Below are 23,748 nucleotides of genomic sequence, written 5' to 3' on the forward strand. Positions count from 1 at the left end.
ATACCCCTTGCGCGCCGCTAGGCGTCGTCGGCGTCGTGCGCCGGAATGACGTCGTCGGAGTACTTAGACGCCGCCCTCCTGAAGAATCTGAAGGATCTCCCTTGTGGCCAAGGAGTGGCTACCCTGTGCAAACAGGCACCATCAAGAGACTACCCTTTGCTTTTCTGAAGTTCTACGAGGGACCGACTGCAGAGCCCGACCAGAGCCTTGACTTCCAGACTTCTCCGACCCTGATCCACATCCACAGCCAAGCTGAGATCCGTGGAGGCGACGAGAGACGTGGGACCGGCTACCTGGGAAAAGTGGCGAGTATCTTCCAGCGCAGCTTCTGAGGTACCCTCGAAGTTGTGCACTGGGGATTGAGAAGCCCCAACCCCAAGCACCATCTGCACCGAAGATCAGCCCCCCACACTCCACGAGTCCTGCGTGGGGCCCTTCTGCATTTTCCTGCTTGCCGCGTCTGTCCGGTTGCTTGCCCGTTGGCTAGCGGCCTTTGTGACGACACACCTTGAAATCTTCACCGCTGGTTTGGCTCCTCCAGACTGGCTCCCGCTTCTTTGCAAAAGAGAAGCACCCCAGACCTTCCTGGTCTGCACCAGGAGCAAATCCTCCGTTCTTCATGGGTTCCGCTTACCAAGGCTTGGTGAGTCCTAGCTCGACTTCGACGCCGCCGACAACAAGAGCCTTCGTGGGACAGCTCGCCTCCTGGTCGTCCTCGACGTCTCCTGGTGCCCGTGGCTGCAGCGACAAGCTTCACTCTTCGCCTGCAATCTTCACGACATCGCCTGGTTCCTTCCTGGTTCCACGTGGTCACTGGCTAGTGACCTTGACTCTGTCCCTTCGGCTAGCAGGTACCCTTCCTTCTTGATCCCGGCCTTGGGATCTACCGGACACTCTGCACTGACTGCCTGTCAGCAACTTTCCTTCAGGCATCCATAGAAGTCCACGACGAAACCCGATGCAAGTTCACACTTATGCACCCGCAGCCTGTGGGCTAGGTAACTTGGGTACTTCGGTGCTCACAAGGTTAGTGACTATCCTAGGGTCTAGTTTCCGAGTCTCGACTTCCTAGTTGCTTCAGAAGTGTCCTAAAACTGCTTATTTCACAACTGTACTATTTCTATCGACTATACGCATTACGCGTGAGTGTTTCCACTCTGCACCTGAATCCCGTGGGCCTCCCACTTCCTAACTGTTTGTAGTGTAGTGTAGCCCCAGCGATTCCCTAGGCCTAGGCCTACCCTATTTCCGTGACAGTGGTCCTTATACCACTTCTTTAGTATATGGTTTGCGTGGCCCCTAGGGCCTAACTGTATTACTTACCTCGAATCTCATAAAGAGTGCTGAGGGTTTGACTAGAATAAATACACTTTAGTTTATATATATATATATATATATATATATCTGTTGTGGTGTCCTTTCATTTGGTATTCAAGGGATTATATATGGTATCACAGCTGGCTTCACATGCCATTCAGAGTTTAGCCTAAGACTGCTCTTGTCCATGCTACCACTAGGAAAGCTGGTCTATAAGGTTGACTTTACAACCAATCACCATAAGGGTTGTTTGGACTGATACAAGGTGTACACTAGAATTAGTGACATCATATATCAGGCCAACTTCTCACACTTACTATTTTGCAGCACGGCTCCAGTGGCTGAAGCAGTGGTTGGTGGGTAGACTGACACCATGGTGAGAGTTGGGTCCTTCTGTCCCTGACCTTCACCGACTGATCAGATAGCTAATAAAGCTAAAGTGCCCTAACGAGGATAATACCACAGAATTTTAAGTACTGCAGTGATGTTGGGCACGATGCCTGCGAAAAACATGTGTGTGAATCCCTTACTCACCTGATATTCCCATGAAAATACTGGAGGTGCAACCGCATAGGGAAGACTGGATGGGGCTGGCGGAGTGGGTGGCTGCAAGAGCATCCATACTCTGTAACTTTTTGGGAAAAAAGGTACTCCTCCAATTTGAGGAGTTACATCGGGGCATGATCTTCCACCGAGTCACTTTCTGCTTCATGGTGTGGTGGTAGCTGCAATGCGTAAACACTGGTGTGCAGACTTGTAAGAACCACCACACCACAAGAGCTGTCATTATATGGTTATGTCATCGGGGACCATTAAAGCGGTTACCTGTCTCTATAGGACGATAAGGAAGGACATGTTGCTGCCCTTCACCACCCTCCGAGTCCTATGTGAGGAAGACCTGAGGAACCTCATACCCAAAGGTGACTGGGGGGATATATTGGAAAGAGTTCCCAAAAGTTTGAGAAATACCCATTTTAAACGTATACATTTCTGTATTGTTCATAGGGTATATCTCACTCGTATGAATAAATAGATACTCTCATACAATGGGTGCGAAGTATCCGAAATATGGGGAGGAGGGAGCGGAACTTGTACACATATTATGGTATTTCCTAATGCTTGCTACCTGGTGGTATAGCAAAGAGAACTAGAACGATGGGCGGGCTATAAAAGTTCAGTGCAGCTCTGAGAGGCTACATGTGGTATGGGGTAACTAGTTATGGCAAGGGCCTGGGAGGTGCTGGTGGACTCTCTGACAAACCCAGAACCTCTATCACCAGGAGCATCATCAGGGAACTACACTTTTTTTCGGCTTTGGTTGACATATTTTTTCGAATCTCCGACTCCTGGTACGCGAGAGATGTACCATCGTCGAACCGGATTAAAGCCTTGTGACTCCTGTCACAAACTGATGTCCGTGACGGATCTGCACCTTGTGTGCCTCTGGTGCCTGGAGCGCGGCCATGACTCAAAGTCGTGGTCCGACTGTCGGGCCATAAATCCGAAGTCTTTGCAGGAGCTTTTGAAGGCCCGGCAGCCGGCTCTGCGTCGCTCCCGGTCTTGCTTGAGGGGGAAGGTATCTGAAAGAAACACGTTAGTTAGATTCCTCACCTTAGAATATCCCCAGGCGTCAGACTGGATCCGGAAGATTTTTCGTCAGCAATACCCCTTGCGCGTCGCTAGGCGTCGTCTGCGGCTCCGCGTCCGTCGTCGGCGTCGTGCGCCGGAATGACGTCGTCTGAGTACTTAGACGCCACCCTCGCGCGCTGACGTCAGTTCTTCTTTTTTCCGCGCCAGTAAGTGCAGATCCGGGAGAGCTACCCCTTTTAGTCTTTTTTGACTAAGTTTTTTGATCCTTTTTGATCTTGTCTCGACTCCGGTGCCGGTAGGATGCCTGGTTTTAAAGCCTGTGCTGACTGCAACCGCTTGATGTCGGTTATGGATCATCACTGCCGGTGCCTTTACTGTTTGGGCCTCGACCACGACGTGGAGTCGTGTTCGGACTGCAAGGCCCTGACCTCGAAGGCTAGACGGGAGCGGTCCCGTAAGCTTCTCGAGCTTCGCCACTCGGCTCCGCGCCCCTCGCGATCCCGGTCCAGGAGGAGGTCCAAGGATCGGTCGCGGAGCCGCAGCCGACGTCATCATCGATCGTCTGGCTCCAAGTCTTCGGGTAAGTCGAAGCACTCCAAGAAGTCCAAGAGGCGACACCGCTCTTCGGACTCCCCTCGCCGGTCGCGCGACTCGGCCGAGGGTCAGGGTGGTTCCACCCCCGCGGCTCCAGCGGAGCCGCAGGCGCCGCACAAGTCCCCATACCCGCCGGTCCCTGGGACTGACGCGACGCCGGCGGAAGTCAGTGCCTTCCTCTCGGCCATGAGGAACCTGGCTTCGACGCCCGCTGGCGCGCCTTCGGGCCCCGTGGACCCGACTGGGCAACCTTGCCTGCCGGCGGCGCCGTCTCCGGCCTCGACGCCGCAAGTGCCCGAGGGACTCGTCCCCGCCGACGCCGGTCGACCTCGTCACGCCTCCTCCGCCGGCGTGGACACCGGATCCACTTCCGGCTCCGCTCGGCGTCGTGCCCCAGTTCAGCCCCGCTCCGGACCCGGCGCCGTTACGGCGTCGATGGACGCCGCGTACGGCGTCGTTGGAGACACATTATGTCTATCGTCCGGCTCCGATCCTTCCTCCTGTTTACCAGGAATCGGATGACGGGGGCGAATGGGAGGGGTCCGAGGACCCTATGGCCGTTCAGGCTCAGCTGTCACAGGACTGGGCAGATGAACTGGGGGAGGCCAGTGGTCTGGATACCTCACCAGACACTGGATTCATCTCTCCTCCGACTGTGGCTTCGGAGGAGGGTGCAGCTTTCTCTGTGGTGCTGCGCAAGGTGGCCGCAGCCCTTGGGCTCGAGCTGCCTGCCGTGGCTGTGAGATCTAACGTTCTCACTGAGGTGCTTCAGTCTGCAGCAAGCTCCACTGAGCCTCTGCTGCAATTCAATGAGGCCCTCTTTGACGTTCTGCAGGGCACCTGGTCCAAGCCCTCCACAGTTCCTCCTGTGGACAGGAACGTCGCCAGGCACCACCGCCCTGCTCCGGGCGACCCCAGTTTTCTGTCCCAACACCCTACCACCGAGAGCCTGGTTATCCAGGCTTCTACCTCCCAATCCTCCTTCCCGACCGCTCCGCCGGACCGGGATTCCAAGAGACTGGAACAGTTTGGCAAAAAGCTGTTCTCCTCCCTTAGTTTGGGCCTGCGGTTCTTGAACACAGCCTGTCTTTTGGACCTTTATTCCCACTCTCTGTGGGATACGGTGGAGGACGTGCTGCCCCTGTGTCCGGAGGAGGTCCAGACACGACTTACCCAGGCTCTGGCCGATGGGAGGGATGCAGCGCGACATGCTATCAGATGTGGGCTTGACACTACGGACTCGCTGGGTAGGGCGATTTCTACCACGGTGGCGCTTAGACGTCACACCTGGCTGCGGTCCACGTCCTTTCCGGGAGATGTCCAGAGCACTCTCATGGACATGCCCTTTGATGGCACTCGCCTTTTTGGTGAGAAAGCGGACAGTGCGCTGAATCGCTTTAAGGACTCCCGGGCTACAGCCAAGTCCTTGGGCCTCTCGGCCCCGCGGTCGCAAACTTCCGCCTTTCGCCCCTTTCGTGGCCAAGGAGGGGTGCCTCCTCACGTCCGCCTAGCCACCAGCCGCAGAACCAACCTGCGCGCGGTCGCGGACGTGGTTTCCGCCGAGGCGGTTCTGGAGGACGACGCGGTCAGCCCACATCCACCCCGGCAGCATCCGCCTCAAAGCTTTCCTAGTCCGAGCTTTCATGCCCATTCCACGCCAGTGGGCGGCAGAGTTCGCCATCACCTGCTCCACTGGCGGTCCATCACATCGGACAGGTGGGTGCTGCAAATCGTCCGAAGGGGCTACTCCCTCCCCTTCGAGACGACCCCTCCAGCCATGCCACCGCAGCACCACCGTATCTCGGGGGATCATTTGAATCTTCTCCACGAGGAAGTTTCGGCCCTCTTGGCCAAGGGGGCCGTCGAGCGCGTTCCGAGCCCAGAAGTAGGTCGTGGTTGTTATTCCCACTACTTTCTGGTTCCCAAGAAGGGCAAAGGGGGCCTACGCCCTATCTTGGACCTCCGGAACGTCAATGCCTTCCTCCGGAAGGAAAGGTCCAAGATGTTGACTTTGGCTCAGGTTCTAGCTGCCCTAGACCCGGGAGACTGGATGGTAGCGTTGGACTTGCAGGACGCATATTTCCACATCCCCGTCCTGCCGGCCCACCGGAGTTACCTGCGGTTCACGGTGGGTCAAGAGCACTTTCAGTTTACCGTGCTCCCCTTCGGCCTTACCAGTGCCCCTCGGGTGTTCACGAAAGTGATGGCGGTGGTCGCAGCTCATCTGCGCAGATCAGGGGTTCCAGTCTTCCCCTATCTCGGCGACTGGTTGTTGAAGGCGGGCTCGCCCCAGGCAGTCGTCTCCCACCTCCAGACTACGGCGGATCTCCTGCATTTGCTGGGGTTTTCCATCAACGAGCCGAAGTCACACCGGAGTCCCTCTCAGAAGCTCCTCTTCATCGGAGCGGTTCTCGATTCGGCGCAGTTCCGGGTCTATCCGCCGGAACAGCGGGTCCGGGATATTCAGGCCCTGATTCCCATCTTTCGGCCTCTATCCTGGGTTTCGGTCAGGCTAGTGTTGCGGCTTCTGGGGCTGATGGCCTCCTGCATCCTACTAGTGCATCACGCCAGGCGGCGCATGCGGGCTCTGCAGTGGGACCTGAAGTTTCAGTGGGCCCAGCATCACGGCAACCTGTCCGACCATGTCTTGATCTCGGAGGGCACTGCACAGCAGTTGCAGTGGTGGCTCACGGACCGCGATTGGGTCACGGGCAAGAGCCTCTCCCTTCCCCAACCGGAGCATGTCGTAGTGACGGATGCGTCCCTCCTGGGATGGGGTGGCCATATGGGAGAGGCGGAGATCAGAGGCCTCTGGTCTCCGGCGGAGTCTCGCCTCCACATCAACTTGTTGGAGCTGAGAGCGATCCGACTTGCACTGAAAGCCTTCCTTCCCTCTGTCAAGGGAAGTGTCGTGCAGGTGTTCACGGACAACACCACCGCCATGTGGTATTGCAACAAACAGGGCGGGGTGGGGTCGTGGACCCTTTGTCAGGAGGCTCTGCGCCTCTGGACGTGGCTGGAACACCAGGGTGTCACCCTAGTGGTTCAACATCTGGCGGGCTCTCTGAACGCCAGAGCAGACGAACTCAGCCGCCGGTGCATGATGGATCACGAATGGCGTCTGAACTCCGAAGTGGCGCAAGGTCTCTTTCAGCAGTGGGGAGAGCCTTGGTTCGATCTATTCGCCACCGAAGAGAACGCGCAATGTCAGCAGTTCTGCGCGTTGGAATTTCCAAGGCGGCACTCGCTCGGCGACGCTTTTCGTCACGAGTGGAGTTGCGGTCTGTTGTACGCCTTTCCGCCTATACCACTTCTGCCCAGAGTGCTAGTCATCTTGGTGGCCCCGGATGGGGCACGAAGGTACTGGTATCCCGAGCTACTCAGTATGTTGACCGATCCTCCGATACGTCTGCCCCTTCGGGAGGATCTTCTGTCGCAGCAGCAGGGAACGGTCCTCCACCCGAACCTGTCCAGTCTCCACCTCCATGCGTGGAGATTGAGCGGCGGCAGTTGATGCCATTATACTTGCCTCCTGAAGTCTGTGATATCATTCTGGCAGCCAGGCGTCCCTCCACAAAGACGGTATACGCCTGCCGGTGGAACAAATTTGTGGCATGGTGAACAGCAAAGGCTGTGGATCCCCTTTCCGCCCCTCTTTCTAAGGTCCTCCTCTTTCTTCTTTCTTTGGCCCGGCAGGGCTCTGCCCTGGGCACCTTGAAAGGTTATCTTGCTGCCATCTCTGCCTTCTTGCGGCTTCCTGATCAGCCTTCTCTTTTCAAGTCCCCTGTAGTTACACGCTTTTTAAAAGGCATTACTCACACGTTCCCTCCTGTCCCTTTTGTAATGCCTCAGTGGGACTTGAATCTTGTTCTCACATTTCTAATGTGCGCTCCCTTTGAGCCTCTTCATAATTGTCCTCTTCGTCTGCTGACGCTTAAGACTGCTTTTCTGGTAGCCATCACCTCGGCTAGACGGGTGAGTGAGCTCCAGGCTTTATCATCAAAGCCTCCTTTTCTCTCTGTTCATCCGGACAAGGTTGTCCTTCGGCCTCGTCCCTCCTTTCTTCCGAAAGTGGTCACCCCCTTTCATCTTGGGCAGTCTGTCACCTTGCCCACCTTCTTTCCGCCTCCGCATCCTTCCAAAGAGGAAGAGAGGCTCCACCATCTGGACCCAAAACGTGCACTCTCCTTTTATCTGGACCGCACAAAGCAGTTCCGGGTGGACGACCAACTTTTCGTTGGATACGTGGGTGCTAAGAAGGGGAAAGCTGTGCACAAACGGACCATCTCTCGGTGGGTCGTTTTGTGCATCAAAATTTGTTATTCCTTGGCAAAAAAGGACCCTCCTGTTGGGCTGCGCGCCCATTCTACTCGGGCCACGGCGGCTACTACTGCTTTGGGACGGGGTGTCCCTTTGCAGGACATCTGTCAGGCGGCAACGTGGGCTTCGCTACACACGTTTGCCAGGCATTATTGCTTTGACAGCCAAAGTCCGGAGGGATGGCTTCTTTGGCCGTTCTGTCCTCCAGGACTTTCTGGTGTGATCTTGGTTCGCAGACCCACCACCGGGGATGGTATTGCTTGGGTATCTATTCTAAGGTGAGGAATCTAACTAACGTGTTTCTTTCAGATGAACAAGTTACTTACCTTCGGTAACGATGTATCTGTAAAAAACATTAGTTAGTTAGATTCCTCACCGACCCACCCATCCTTTCAGGGCCCTAGAATTTTTTGGCACCAGTGTCGGTATCTTGCATGGCTCTGCGTTCCTGGCGCGGAAGGCTATGTACAAGAACTGACGTCAGCGCGCGAGGGCGGCGTCTAAGTACTCCGACGTCATTCCGGCGCAGGACGCCGACGACGGACGTGGAGCCGCAGACGACGCCTAGCGACGCGAAAGGGGTATTGCTGACGAAAAATCTTCCGGATCCAGTCTGTCGCCTGGGGATATTCTAAGGTGAGGAATCTAACTAACTAATGTTTCTTACAGATACATCGTTACCGAAGGTAAGTAACTTGTTCTTCGAGACCGGTCACGGAGCCACCACACCTCGTCTGTCTTCACCTTCCTCGGGTAAGTTGAAGCACAAGAAGAAGGCGAAGAAGTACCGACGCTCTTCACCTTCTCCCCGTCGACTGACGTGACACGGGTACCCGGAGTGCCATTGTTTTTAAGGCTCTGTCTCTGGTGCCTGACTCGGGGACCACTCTGCGCTTCCCCCAGTTTCTGGGAGCCAAGGCGTCCCATTTCCAGCTTCGTAAGTTCTACGAAGCCTTCCACCGCATCTCTGGGCAGCCCGACTCCGCTGGTGCGCCTTTGGAATGCTTTCTCCCACCTACCGTGGCTACGGAGGAGGTAGCGTCCTAATCAGTGATAATGCAGCCAAGGCTTTGGGCCTGGAGCTCCCTAAAGGGGCAGGCAGGACTAACCTCCTGACAGAGGGGCTTTAACTGGTGGTAATTTCCTCTGAACCCCTCTTGCCCTTCAAAGTAGCCCTCACAGACGTTCTCTGGGAACTTGGCCAAGCCCAGCACAGGGGCTCCTGTGTAACGGACGATTGCCTGTTGCCACTGCCTGGCTCCGTGCGATCCCATTTTCCTCTTCTAACACCCTTTCCCGAGTGCTTGGTGGTCCAGGCCTCTTCTTCCAAGGGTGCATTCCCTTCTGCACCCCCAGATAGGGAATCCAAGAAGCTGGATCATCTTCGGAAGCGTATGTTCTCTTCCTCCAGCTTAGCACTGCGGTCCATGAATACTGCATGCCTCTTGGGCAGTAATGACCATACGATTGCGCAAGTGCTGCCTCAGTGCCCGAAGGAGGCCCTGGCCATTCTCTGCCAGGCAGTGGCGGATGGGAGAGACTCAGCAACATTCATAATCGGCTGTAGACTGGATACCGCGCACTCTCTGGGCAGAACGATTGCCACGTCGGTAGCCCTTCGGTGCTACGCCTGGTTGAGGACATCAGTTTTTTTCGGGGATGTTCATGCAACCTTGCTGGACATGCCCTTTGATGGCCGTCGCCTTTTTGGTGACAAGGCAGACTCAGCGCTCAAGCGTTTCAAGGATTCTTGGTCTACGGCCAGATCCTTAGGCCTCGCTGCGCCTTCCCATCTCCCACAGTCAGCCTTTTGTCCCTTTGGAGGCTACAGAAGGGGCACCCCATCACGTCCGACCCAGTCTAGCCACCGGCCCATGCAAGCTGCCCAGTCTCTGCGTGGCCGCGGATGCGAGACACAGTGACGCTGGTCTGGGAACCAGCGGGTGGGCCAGTTCACCCTATCCCCAGCTGCAGCAGCCTCCAAACCCTCCTAGTCTGACCTTCCAGGGCCATCCACGGCCAGTGGGTGGCTGGATTTGCCATCACCCTCCCCCTTCCCCCCCCCCCCCCCCCCCCCTGGCAATCCATCATGTCAGGCAGGTGGGATTTACAGGCAGCCCGAAGGAGCTACTCCCTCCCCTTCGAGACTACCCATCCCTCCATGCCACCGTCTTTCGATTGCATTCCGTAGGGTCATTTGGCGCTTCTCCACCAGGAAGTCTCAGCTCTCTTGGCCAAAGGAGATATCGAGAGGGTCCCTGTAGCAGAAGTAGGTCGTGGTTGCTACTTCAGCTACTTTCTGGTGCCCTAGAAGGACAAAGGCCTGCGTCCTATCCTAGACCTCAGGGCCCTCAACCACTTACTTCAGAATGTTGACATTGGCTCAGGTCCTGTCTGCCTTCCACCCTGGAGACTGGATGGGTAGCGTTGGACTTGCAGGACGCCTATTTTCACATTCCCGTCCTGCCAGCCTACAGGCATTTCTTATGGTTCACGGTAGGCGACGAGCATTTTCAGTTCACCGTGCTCCCCTTCGGCCTTACCAGTGCCCCTCAGGTGTTCACAAAAGTGATGACGGCGGTCGCAGCTCATCTGCACAGATCAGCATTTCCAGTCTTCCCCGTATCTCGATTACTGGCTGTTGAAAGGTTGCTCTCCCCAGACTGTCGTCTTCCATCTCCAGACTACGGCAGACCTCCTGCATTCGCTGGGGTTCACTATCAACGTACCGATGGAACGCCTGATTACCTCTCGGTCGCTCCCTTTCATCCGAGCTGTTCTGGACACTGTGCAGTTGCGGGCCTATCCTCCCGAGCAGCGAGTCCGGGATATTCATTATACCGATGTTTCAGCCTCTGTCCCGGATTTTGGTATTAATTACTATGAGGTTGCTGGGCCTTATGGCCATCTGCTGGTGGATCAAGCCAGATGCCATATGCGGGCTCTTCAGTGGGACCTGAAGTTCCAGTGGGCGCAGCATCAGGGTAATCTTTCCGACTATGTCCAGATCTCGAAGGGGACTGCACAACAACTGCAGTGGTGGTTAACGAACCAGGATTGGGTCAGAGGCAGATCCTTCTCCCTTCTCCCTTCCCCAACCAAACCTCACAGTGGTGATTGATGCATCACTTCTGGGATGGGGCGGCCACCTGGGAGAGGTGGAGATCAGAGAAGTCTGGTCTCCGGCGGAGTCCAGTCTCCACATCTACATGTTGGAGCTCTGGGCGATTCGCTTGGACCTGAAGGCATTCCTTCCTTCCCTCAAGGGGAAGGCAGTGCAGGTGTTCACGGAGAACACCACCGCCATGTGGTACTGCAACAAACAAGTCGGGGTGGGGTCAAGGACCCTTTGACAAGAGGCTCTTCGCCTTTGGACATGGCTGGAACACCTGGCAGGTTCTCTGAAAGCCAGGGTGGACGAACTCAGCCGCCGGTGCCTGGTGGATCACGAATGGCGTCTTCAGTGTGAGGTAGTGCATGGTCTCTTTCAGCAGTGGGGAGAGCCTTGGTTAGATCTGTTCGCCACCAAAGAGAATGTGCAATGTCAGCAGTACAGCCTGTTGCAGTTTCCAAGGCGGCACTCGCTTGGCAGTGCTTTTCATCGCCAGTGGAGCTGCGGCCTCCTGTACGCTTTTCCCACTGTACCACTTCTGCCCTGAGTGCTGAAGAAGATCAAGCGCGACCAGGCCCAAATCTTTCTTGTGGCTCCAGACTGGGCACAAAGAGTTTGGTACCCCGAGCTCTTGAGCATGGCCATCGATCCTCCGATCAGACTGTCCCTTCTGGAAGATCTTCTGTCGCAGCAGCAGGGGACGGTCCTCCACCCAAACCTCTACAGCCTCCACCTCCTTGCATGGAGATTGAAAGGCGACAGTTGACATCTTTTGAGCTTACTACTAAAGTCTGTAATGTCATCTTGACAGCCAGGTGTCCCTCCGCTAATACGGTATACGCCTGTCGATGGAACAAGTTTGTGGCATGGTGCACAACAAAGGCTGTTGATCCCCTTTCTGACCCTCTTTCTGAGGTTCTTTTGTTCCTTCTTTCTTTGGCCCAGCAGGGCTCTGCTTTGGGCACTCTTAAAGACTACCTGGCAGCCATTTCTGTTCTTCTTCAGCAACCAGATCAGCCCTCTTTGTTCAAGCCCCCTATTGTAAGTCGGTTCTTTTAAAGACATTATTCATCTCTTTCCTCCATCTCCTTTCATAATGCCGCAGTGGGAATTGAACCTTGTCTTGACTTACCTTATGTGCGCTCCCTTCGGGCCTCTTTACAACTGTCCTCTCAGGCTCCTCACTCTGAAGACTGCTTTTCTTCCATCCCCGTTGCTCGCAGAGTGAATGAGCTGCTAGGCCCTTTCTTCTAAGCCCCCTTTCTTCTCAATCCATCCAGACAAAGTGGTGCTTCAAATGAAACACTCATTCCCTACCTAAAGTTATCACTCCTTTTCACATCGGACAGACTATTAGACTATTACTCTGCCCACATTTTTCCCCCCTCCTCACCCTTCCAAGGAGGAGGAGTGACTTCACCGTCTGGACCAGCAACATGCGGTGTCTTTCTACCTTGATAGCACAAAGGTTTTCCCAGTGGACAATCAACTCTTTGTTGGCTATGTGGGTGTCAAAAAAGGTTGGGCTGTTCAAAAGCGTACCATCTCTCAATGGGTAGTCCTTTGTATCAAGATTTGTTATGCTTTGGCTAAAAAGGAACCTCCAGTGGGGCTATGAGCTCATTCAGCAGCAACCACTGCTTTGTCGCGTGGAGTTCCACTCCTCGATATCTGCCAGGCGGCCACGTGGGCCTCAGTGCACACGTTCACAAGACATTACTGCCTGGATAGTCAAGTCCGGAGGGACAGCTACTTTGCCTGTTCTGTCCTCCAGGATTTTCTGGTGTGAACTTGGTTTGCAGATCCTCCTCCAGGGATGGTATTGCTGGGGTATCTATTCTAAGGTAAGGAATCTATAACTAATAGTCTCTGTCAGATGAACAAGTTACTTACCTTTGGTAACAATCTGTAAGAGACATATATTAGTTATAGATTGCTTACCGCCCCAACTATCCTCCCCGCTCTGCGAGCTGACTTCTTGGGCTAGGGACTCCCTTACAGGGCCCTAATTGTAGTGCACCATTGGATAGTGTCTTTCATGGCCCTGCGCTTCTGGCGTGGAAAGTCGTGTCAGAAATTACATCAGTGCGCAGGGGCGGCATTCACGTAGGCACCGCGACATCATCCCGGCGACCATAACACCGTTGATGGTTGCGCAGTGGACCGACACCACCTACCAACTCGCAGGGTTATTGCTGAAGAAAAATTCTCCCGATCCAGTCTGACGCCTGGGGGTAATTTTAAGGTAAGGAATCTATAACTTAAATGTCTCTTACAGAAGGTAAGTAACTTGTTCTTTAGTGTTTGTTTTTCAGATTGTCTTATCACTCACTCGCTAATTATCAATGTGCAGCCATGTTGAAATGGTATTCTACTGTTGGGGGGGGGGGGGGGGGGGGGGTTGCAGGCTAGGTTTCTTTAGCAGGTGAGTCATATTAATATAAACTAATGCCATGTGGTTTTTTTTGTGATCCACTTTCCATGTTTTCCATTTCCGAGACTTAGTAATATAATCATACAAAACTTACTCAAACTCTTGGGTACATTTGTTACAATTGCTTACCGTCCAATTAAATCAGCCTTTTCACTTCCTTGTTAAGGTCTGTCTGCCATTCACTGCATATCAAAGCTATTTTAGCAAGTTTGCCAGTTTGTGCTATAGCTACATTGTGACATCTGTCGTAATTGGCTTTCCACTTCTATTTCTGGATTTGTGCCCTGCAAAGTATTGTGTGCTGCTAGCTCAGATGCAGTCCATCCAGTTTGCGTTTCGATCCCATGCATAAACATGTTTAGTTTCTCTTAGTTCTTTCATCAGTGGCTGACTACCTTACCAAATCTTCTCTTCAGTTGCCACATGTGGCTTATTTCATCTCAACCTGGAGGAGGTGGAAGTGGTGTGTTTCTTTTGCTAGGATTACCCCCCACTCTGGTGCTGTCATTCCTTCAGGTTAAAAAATCTTCATGTTTGCTCATTTCCTACAATTGTTTCCTTTTAGGTCCTTAGGATTAGTGATCCTATACTATTTTTCTCTTTGTAAATGTTGATAACAGGGAGGGTCACATGAACACTGCCTTCTTACCAGGTTTCTTGGTGACGCCCCCTGTGTCTCATGTTTTGATAACATTATATTTGTTGCACTATCTTGTTTGTGATGTGAGGCATTAAGGCAAAGCCACAGGTAAAATCTTTGTGCCTTTAGCGTCACATGGCTAACATCAATGCAGTTCTGCTCCTGCAGTCAACCTATCACCAAACGACTACAAATCGTCCAGTTCCGTTCTCATGTCTGTGGATATTTCCAGATGACTAATCTGCAGGAAGGGAGAGTTTCTTTCTGAAAATGTGCTGCTGAAGACCAGTAACTACCCTTGCATTAAGTACCTAATATAACCATTGCCTTCAGTGGGAAAATGAACTTGCACCTTACCTTTTCCTTGTTGTTTTGGTTTACACATTTAGATAAGGTAAAGTAAAAGCTCCCTTCTAAAAGAGGATTTAAATATAGATTGTTCTCCATAGCAATGATTTGTTTTTTTCATCTTGTGAATATTTTTATTTTGATTCTCAATTAAAAGAATATTATATTTTTTAGGTTGACGTGGACGCAAATGCACTGAACAGGAGCCCTGAATCTCGTTCTGGTCCTGGTTTTTCCAATACAAAATTTCACCGCAAAAATATTGTTAATTCAAGACATTTGAATGTTCATCTTACTCCACCCCATCCACAGTATACAGTACCAAGTCGGCATTTCCAGCACATTGGTCAACTACCAAGGCAGTCCTATCCAGTGCAACCTCAACAACCACATTTAACAGAGCAGCAGAACCAATTGCCACCTCCTGAAAGCCAGATGGTCCAACAACATAATCACTTAAACCAACAACCGCAACAGCAACCTTCACAGGTTTCTCCTGCTTTCCAGTCTGCTCCAAACAACTCATTTTTTAACACGCCCATGACTCATCGGACACATTCACCTGGATTAGAATCCAAGGTTTCTGAGCACCGTCCACCTCCTGTGCTTCAGGAAGCCAATACTCCACTGCGACCCATTCAACAGCACCATCCTCACTTAAATAATTTTATGGAAGACAACTCTCCTGGGCTACCTGTAGGGGAGGCTCTAGGTATGTTTTTCTTTTACCTTTGTTATGAAAAGGATGTTAATTTTGTATATATAACAGATATGTCATCGGGTGCAGTGTTTTATTTACAGTTTATATCCTTAAGTGGCCATAGGTATGTTAAATAACATTTGGTTTCCCCCAATCCTAGTGCTGACTGGCCACAGAAGAAACATTTTGAAGTATTTTTCAGATGATTTGGGGAAATAAGTTGTTGCAACTGTAGCCTATGTATCTAGTGTTTTACTACCAGACAGAATATAGGATTTAGATATGTAAGTAACGTATTAGCTCTTTATTCTCTAGCATTATAACTTTATTATCTGAAAGAAACACGTTAGTTAGATTCCTCACCTTAGAATATCCCCAGGCGTCAGACTGGATCCGGAAGATTTTTCGTCAGCAATACCCCTTGCGCGTCGCTAGGCGTCGTCTGCGGCTCCGCGTCCGTCGTCGGCGTCGTGCGCCGGGATGACGTCGTCGGAGTACTTAGACGCCGCCCTCGCGCGCTGACGTCAGTTCTTCTTTTTTCCGCGCCAGTAAGCGCAGATCCGGGAGAGCTACCCCTTTTAGTCTTTTTTGACTAAATCTTTTTGATCATTTTTGATCCTTGTCTGTCGACATCTGGTGCCGGTAGGATGCCTGGGTTCAAGGCTTGTGAAGATTGTCATCGACTGATGTCGGTGACCGATCACCACCGCCGGTGCCTCTATTGCTTAGGCCTCGACCACGACGCGGAGTCGTGCAACGACTGTCAGGCCCTGACTTCGAAGGCTAGGCGGGAGCGGTCCCGCAAGCTTCTGGAGCTTCGCCACTCGGCTCCGCGTCGTGCGCGATCCCGGTCCAGGAGGAGGTCCAAGGATCGCTCGCGGAGCCCTAGCCGACGCCACCATCGCTCGTCGGGCTCCAAGTCGTCGGGTAAGTCTAAACACTCTAAGAAGTCGAAGCGGCGACATCGCTCTTCGGACTCCCCTCGCCGGTCGCGCGACTCGGCCGAGGGTCCAAGTGGTTCCACCCCCGCGGCTCCGGCGGAGCCGCAGGTGCCGCGTCCGCCCCCATACCTTCCGGTCCCTGGGGCTGACGCGGCGCCGGCGGAGATCAGTGCCTTCCTCTCGGCCATGAGGAGCCTGGCCCCGCCGTCGACGCCCGCTGGCGCGCCTTCGGGCCCCGCGGACTCGACTGGGCGACCTCGCGTGCCGGCGGCTCCGGCCCCGGCGCCGTCGACGACTCCGGTCTCGACGCCGCAGGTCCCCGCGGGGCCCTTGCCTGGGCCCCAGTCGACGCCGGTTGACCTTGTCACTCCTCCACCGGCGCCGACGCCTGAACCACCGACGCCGTCACCGGCGCCACCGACGCCGACGCCTGTGACGCCGACGCCCCGGTTTAGCCCTCATCCGGACCCGACGCCGGCACGGCGTCCGCCGACGCCGCACCCGACGCCGCTTGAGACCTACCATCTCTACAGTCCGGTTCCGATCATTCCTCCTGTTTATCAGGAATCGGAAGAAGGGGGCGACTGGGAGGGGTTCGAGGACCCTCTGGCTGTTCAGTCACAGCTTTCTCAGGACTGGGCAGATGAACTGGGGGAGGCCAGCGGACTGGACACCTCGCCAGACGCTGGATTCACTTCTCCTCCGACCGTGGCTTCGGAGGAGGGTGCAGCATTTTCTGTGGTGCTGCGCAAGGCGGCTGAGGCCCTTGGGCTCGAGTTGCCTGCCGTGGCTGTGAGGACCAACATCCTCACTGAGGTGCTTCAAACCTCAGCAAGCTCCACTGAGCCTCTGCTGCCGTTCAACGAGGCCCTCACTGACGTTCTGCAGGGCACCTGGTCCAAGCCCTCCACAGTTCCTCCTGTGGATAGGAACGTTGCCAGGCGCCACCGCCCTGCTCCGGGCGACCCCAGTTTCCTGTCCCAACACCCCACCCCCGAGAGTCTGGTTATCCAGGCCTCTACTTCCCAGTCCTCCTTCCCGACCGCTCCGCCGGACCGGGATTCCAAGAGGCTCGAGCAGTTTGGCAAGAAACTGTTCTCGTCCCTTAGTTTGGGCCTGCGGTCCTTAAATACCGCCTGTCTCTTGGACCGTTATTCCCATTCCCTGTGGGATACGGTGGAGAACGTGCTGCCCCTGTGTCCGGAGGAGGTCCGGACGCGTCTTACCCAGGCTTTGGCCGATGGGAGGGATGCAGCACGGCACGCCATAAGATGTGGGCTTGACACCACGGACTCGCTAGGTCGGGCGATTTCCACCACGGTGGCGCTCCGCCGCCACGCCTGGATGCGGTCCACGTCATTTTCCGGGGATGTCCAGAACACCCTCATGGACATGCCCTTTGATGGCACTCGCCTGTTTGGTGAGAAGGCGGACAGTGCGCTGAACCGTTTTAAGGACTCCCGGGCTACGGCCAAGTCCTTGGGCCTCTCGGCTCCGCGGGCGCACACCTCCGCTTTTCGCCCCTTTCGTGGCCAAGGAAGGGGCGCCTCCTCACGTCCGCAAAGCCACCAGCCGCAGAACCAACCTGCGCGCGGTCGCGGACGTGGCTTCCGCCGTGGCGGAAATGGAGGACGACGTGGTCAGCCCACATCCACCCCGGCAGCATCCGCCTCAAAGCCTTCCTAGTCCGAGCTTTCAGGCCCATACCACGCCAGTGGGCGGCAGAGTTCGCCATCACCTGCTCCACTGGCGGTCCATAACATCGGACAGGTGGGTGCTGCAAATCGTCCGAAGGGGCTACTCCCTCCCCTTCGAGACGACCCCTCCAGCCATGCCACCACAGCACCACCGTATCTCGGGGGATCATTTGGATCTTCTCCGCGAGGAAGTTTCGGCTCTCTTGGCCAAGGGGGCCGTCGAGCGCGTTCCGAGTCCAGAAGTAGGTCGTGGTTGTTATTCCCACTACTTTCTGGTTCCCAAGAAGGGCAAGGGGGGCCTGCGCCCTATCTTGGACCTCCGGAACGTCAATGCCTTCCTCCGAAAGGAAAGGTTCAAGATGCTGACGTTGGCTCAGGTTTTAGCTGCCCTAGACCCTGGAGACTGGCTGGTAGCGTTGGACTTGCAGGACGCATATTTCCATATCCCCGTCCTGCCGGCCCACCGGCGTTACCTGCGGTTCACGGTGGGCCAAGAGCACTTTCAGTTTACCGTGCTCCCCTTCGGCCTCACCAGTGCCCCTCGGGTGTTCACGAAAGTGATGGCGGTGGTCGCAGCTCATCTGCGCAGATCAGGGGTCCCAGTCTTCCCCTATCTCGACGACTGGTTGTTGAAGGCGGGCTCGCCCCAGGCAGTCGTCTCCCACCTCCAGACTACGGCGGATCTCCTGCATTTGCTGGGGTTTTCCATCAACGTGCCGAAGTCACACTTGAGTCCCTCTCAGAAGCTCCTCTTCATCGGAGCGGTTCTCGATTCGGCGCAGTTCCGGGTCCATCCTCCGGAACAGCGGGTCCGGGATATACAGGCCCTGATTCCCATCTTTCGGCCTCTATCCCGGGTTTCGGTCAGGCTAGTGTTGCGGCTTCTGGGGCTGATGGCCTCCTGCATCCTACTAGTGCATCACGCCAGGCGGCGCATGCGGGCTCTGCAGTGGGACCTGAAGTTTCAGTGGGCCCAGCATCACGGCAACCTGTCCGACCATGTCTTGATCTCGGAGGGTACTGCACAGCAGTTGCAGTGGTGGCTCACGGACCGCGAGTGGGTCAAGGGCAAGAGCCTCTCCCTTCCCCAACCGGAGCATGTCGTAGTGACGGATGCGTCCCTCCTGGGATGGGGTGGCCATATGGGAGAGGCGGAGATCAGAGGCCTCTGGTCTCCGGCGGAGTCTCGTCTCCACATCAACCTGTTGGAGTTGAGAGCGATCCGGCTTGCACTGAAAGCCTTCCTTCCCTCTGTCAGGGGAAGTGTCGTGCAAGTGTTCACGGACAACACCACCGCCATGTGGTACTGCAACAAACAGGGCGGGGTGGGGTCGTGGACCCTTTGTCAGGAGGCTCTGCGCCTCTGGACATGGCTGGAACACCAGGGCGTCACCCTGGTGGTTCAACATCTGGCGGGCTCTCTGAACGCCAGAGCAGACGAACTCAGCCGCCGGTGCATGATGGATCACGAATGGCGTCTGAACTCCGAAGTGGTGCAAGGCCTCTTTCAGCAGTGGGGAGAGCCTTGGTTAGATCTATTCGCCACCGAAGAGAACGCGCAATGTCAGCAGTTCTGCGCGTTGGAATTTCCAAGGCGGCACTCGCTCGGCGACGCTTTTCGTCACGAGTGGAGTTGCGGTCTGTTGTACGCCTTTCCGCCTATACCACTTCTGCCCAGAGTGCTGAAGAAGATCAGGCGCGACCGGGCCCAAGTCATCTTGGTGGCTCCGGATTGGGCACGAAGATACTGGTATCCCGAGCTACTCAGTCTGTTGACCGATCCCCCGATACGTCTGCCCCTTCGGGAGGATCTTCTGTCGCAGCAGCAGGGGACGGTCCTCCACCCGAACCTGTCCAGCCTCCACCTCCATGCGTGGAGATTGAGCGGCGGCAGTTGATGCCATTTGACTTGCCTCCTGAAGTCTGTGATATCATTCTGGCAGCCAGGCGTCCCTCCACAAAGTCGGTATACGCCTGCCGGTGGAACAAATTTGTGGCATGGTGCACAGCAAAGGCTGTGGATCCCCTTTCCGCCCCTCTTTCTGAGGTTCTCCTCTTCCTTCTTTCTCTGGCCCGGCAGGGCTCTGCCCTGGGCACCCTGAAAGGTTATCTTGCTGCCCTCTCCGCCTTCTTGCGGCTTCCTGATCAGCCTTCTCTTTTCAAGTCCCCTGTAGTGTCACGCTTTCTCAAAGGCATTACACACACGTTCCCTCCTGTCCCCTTTGTAATGCCTCAGTGGGACTTGAATCTGGTCTTGACATTCTTGATGTGCGCTCCCTTCGAGCCTCTTCACAATTGCCCTCTTCGTCTTCTAACTCTAAAGACTGCTTTTCTGGTAGCCATCACCTCGGCTAGACGGGTGAGTGAGCTCCAGACTTTATCTTCAAAGCCTCCTTTTCTATCTGTTCATCCGGACAAGGTTGTCCTTCGGCCTCGTCCCTCTTTTCTTCCTAAAGTGGTGACTCCATTTCACCTTGGGCAGTCTGTCACCTTGCCCACCTTCTTTCCGCCTCCGCATCCTTCCAAAGAGGAAGAGAGGCTCCACCGTCTGGACCCAAAACGTGCGCTCTCCTTTTATCTGGACCGCACAAAACAGTTCCGGGTGGACGACCAGCTTTTTGTTGGGTACGTGGGCGCTAAGAAGGGGAAAGCTGTGCACAAACGAACCATCTCTCGGTGGGTCGTTTTGTGTATAAAAATCTGCTATTCCTTGGCTAAAAAGGACCCTCCTGTTGGGCTGCGCGCCCATTCTACTCGGGCCACGGCGGCTACTACTGCCTTGGGACGGGGAGTCCCTTTGCAGGACATCTGTCAGGCGGCGACGTGGGCTTCGCTACACACGTTTGCCAGGCATTATTGCCTTGACAGCCAAGTCCGGAGGGATGGCTTCTTTGGCCGTTCTGTCCTCCAGGACTTTCTGGTGTGATCTTGGTTCGCAGACCCACCACCGGGGATGGTATTGCTTGGGTATCTATTCTAAGGTGAGGAATCTAACTAACGTGTTTCTTTCAGATGAACAAGTTACTAACCTTCGGTAACGATGTATCTGTAAGAAACATTAGTTAGTTAGATTCCTCACCGACCCACCCATCCTCCCCGTTCTGCGAACTGACATCTAGGGTTAAGGTTCTCCTTTCAGGCCCCTAGATTTTATTTTTGGCACCAGTGTCGGTCTTTGCATGGCTCTGCGTTCCTGGCGCGGAAGGCTATGTACAAGAACTGACGTCAGCGCGCGAGGGCGGCGTCTAAGTACTCCGACGACGTCATCCCGGCGCACGACGCCGACGACGGACGCGGAGCCGCAGACGACGCCTAGCGACGCGCAAGGGGTATTGCTGACGAAAAATCTTCCGGATCCAGTCTGACGCCTGGGGATATTCTAAGGTGAGGAATCTAACTAACTAATGTTTCTTACAGATACATCGTTACCGAAGGTTAGTAACTTGTTCAACAATCACATGCAGGATCCCACAATACTTTTATAATGTGGAAGAGGAGGGCAAGAGGGCAGAAGAGGTTTGTCCAGATAAAGTAAAAAGGAAAAATGCCCGTACAAAGAAAACATCTGATAAAGTCAAATAGCAGCAGATTCCTTACCTTTGAATTTCCCAGGCATCAAACTGGATCCGGAAGATTTTTGCGTGAGCAGTACCCCTGTGCGCCAATAGGTGGTGTTCATCAGGTCCACTTTGCAGAAGTGACCTCTGCGTTACCTATATAGGCACTACCTTAGTGCGCTAATGTTAGTTCTTTTCTTTCCACACCAGTTAGTTCTGATGCCGAATAAGAGCTACCCTTTGTCATTTTTTGACAGAATTAGTTTTTTTGCTGTTTTGTTGAGTTTTTATTTTTTTAGGAATTCTTCCTCCTGGTTTTGTGGAGGATGTCTTCGAGAAAGACAGGGTTTCAATTGTGCCACTGCGCCATGTCGATTACAGATCCACACCTTGTGTGCCTGTGATGTCATGAGCACAACCATGACTCCAAGTTGTGCTTGGACGTCCGGGCCATGGCACCAAAGTCTTTGAGGGAGTAGTCCCTGAAGCTGCTAGTGGCCCGGCAGGCGACACCGCTCTGCGCGACAACTCGGAGATCTGAGTCCTTATCGAGAGGGAGAAAGCAGGATCACTCCAGGAGCCCATAGTCTATTCCCTCCAATTCCAGGTCATCAGGGCATTCGATGAAGGAGTATGAAAAGTCGGAGCGTGCTTTAACTTCTCAACGTCCTTCGGCTGACACGACGAAGGAGCATCGACGTTCGAAGCACGGTTCAGAAAAGTTGCCGGGGTCGACTCCGTTTTAGTTAAACACGAACAGATGTCCTACTGGGAACATGGTCCAAGCTCAGGTTCTCCTGTGAACAGGACAATGGCCTTCTGCCACAGCCCCACACCTGGGGACCCGAACCTCCTCACCCAGCACCCCACCCCTGAGAGCTTGGTGTTTCAAGCCTCTACATCCCATGGGGCTTGCCCTCGCCGCATCCTCGGACAGGGAATCCAAGAGGCTGGATAGCTTGAGGAAGAAAATGTTTTCTTCCACCACCCTTGCATTACGGTCGGTGAACATTGCATGCTTGTTGGGCTGCTACTCCCACACTCTGTGGGTCACGGTTGCGCAAGTGCTGCCTCTGGTCCTGGAGAAGGCCCGGCAATACTCTCCTAAGTGGTCAAGGACGGGAGAGATGGATCGTGCCAGGAGATGTCCAGACTTCCCTCATGGACATGCACTTTGATGGCAGTCGTCTCTTAGAAGACAAGGCAGACTCCGTGCTAGAGTGCTTTAAGGACTTGCAGGCTATGGCGAAGTCCTTGGGTCTCACAGTTGCCCCGTGTTATCCCCATTCTGCTTATCACCCTCTTCGTTGCTTCGAAAAGGGCTTTCAACCACGCCAACCATATTCCAGCCACTGCCCCATACAAGCTTCCCATACTGTGGAGGGGTGATGACGCCATTCATACCGACCCCATGGGTCAGGTAGCCAGAGGTCTGCCACAACCACGATCCCCCTACGCAGCCACAGCCTCTTGGCCCTCCAAACTTGCCCTGCAAGATCACGAGCGTCCAGTTAGTGGCAGAATCAGTTATCATCACCACCATCGGACAGATGGGTGTTAGAAGAGAGTATTCAGAGGGGCTACTCCCTTCCATTTCTCCTCTCTCCCTTTGGCTCCATCTCACAACCGGCTGACAGAGGATTATTTGTCCTTTCTCCGCTAGGAAGACATTGCTCTCTTGGCCATGGGCCATAGAGCGGGTTCTGGTTTAGGAAGTAGGCAGTGGTTGCTATTCCCGCTGCTTAATGATTCCCAAAAAAAACAAGGGGCTTTGCCCGATCTTGGTTCTGAGAATGCTCGACCTCTTCCTCAAGAAGCAGGAGTTCAAGGTGCTCACTTTGGCTTAGGTTTTGTCTGCCCTGGACCCAGAAGACTGGTTGGTAGCGTTGGACTTGCAGGACGCCTTCATATTCGCGTCCATCTGCGTTACCTGCGGTTTGCGGTAGGTAACGAGCACTCGCAATTCATCATGCCCATTTTGACCTTACCAGTGCCCCTTCGGTATTCAACAAGGTGACTGCGGTGATTGCAGCTCATCTGTGCAGATCAGGAGGGCAAGTAATCCCCTATCTCCACGACTGGCTGTCGAAGGTGGGCTTGCCCCCGGTTGTCGTCTTCCACCTCCAGACTACGGTGAATCTCCTGCACTCAGTGGGGTACACAGTCAACATGCTGAAGTCCCACTTAACCCCCTCTCAGATGCTCCGTTTCGTCAGCGCTCTTCTTGATTCAGTTCAGTTTTGGTCTTATCCTCCCGAGCAGCAAGTCCGGGACATTCAGGCTATGATACCGATGTTTCAGCCTCTTTCTTGGCTTTCGGTGAGAAAGACTCTGAGGCTGCTATGCCTAATGGCCTCCTGCATCCTGCTGGTCACACACGCCAGATGGCATATGCTGGCTGTGCAGTGGGACCTGAAGTTCCAGTGGGTGCTGCATCAGGGGAATCTATCCGACATGGTACAGATCTCGGAGGTAAATGCACAACAACTGCAGTGGTG

General features: G+C 54.4%; 1 protein-coding gene across 3 annotated transcripts in view; it reads left to right on the forward strand.

Moving 5' to 3' along the window:
• HELZ (helicase with zinc finger) overlaps window positions 1–23,748 on the forward strand; it is a 2,003,166-nt gene that overhangs the window by 1,756,003 nt on the left and 223,415 nt on the right. For all 3 annotated transcript variants that reach the window (XM_085617266.1, XM_085617269.1, XM_085617268.1), the window contains exon 28: window positions 14,530–15,067. In XM_085617266.1, coding sequence (XP_085473392.1) covers window positions 14,530–15,067 — 538 coding nt within the window. The remainder of the gene's footprint in view (window positions 1–14,529; window positions 15,068–23,748) is intronic.

Source organism: Triturus cristatus, chromosome 7 (genome assembly GCF_964204655.1).
Source record: "Triturus cristatus chromosome 7, aTriCri1.1, whole genome shotgun sequence".
NCBI lineage: Eukaryota > Metazoa > Chordata > Amphibia > Caudata > Salamandridae > Triturus > Triturus cristatus.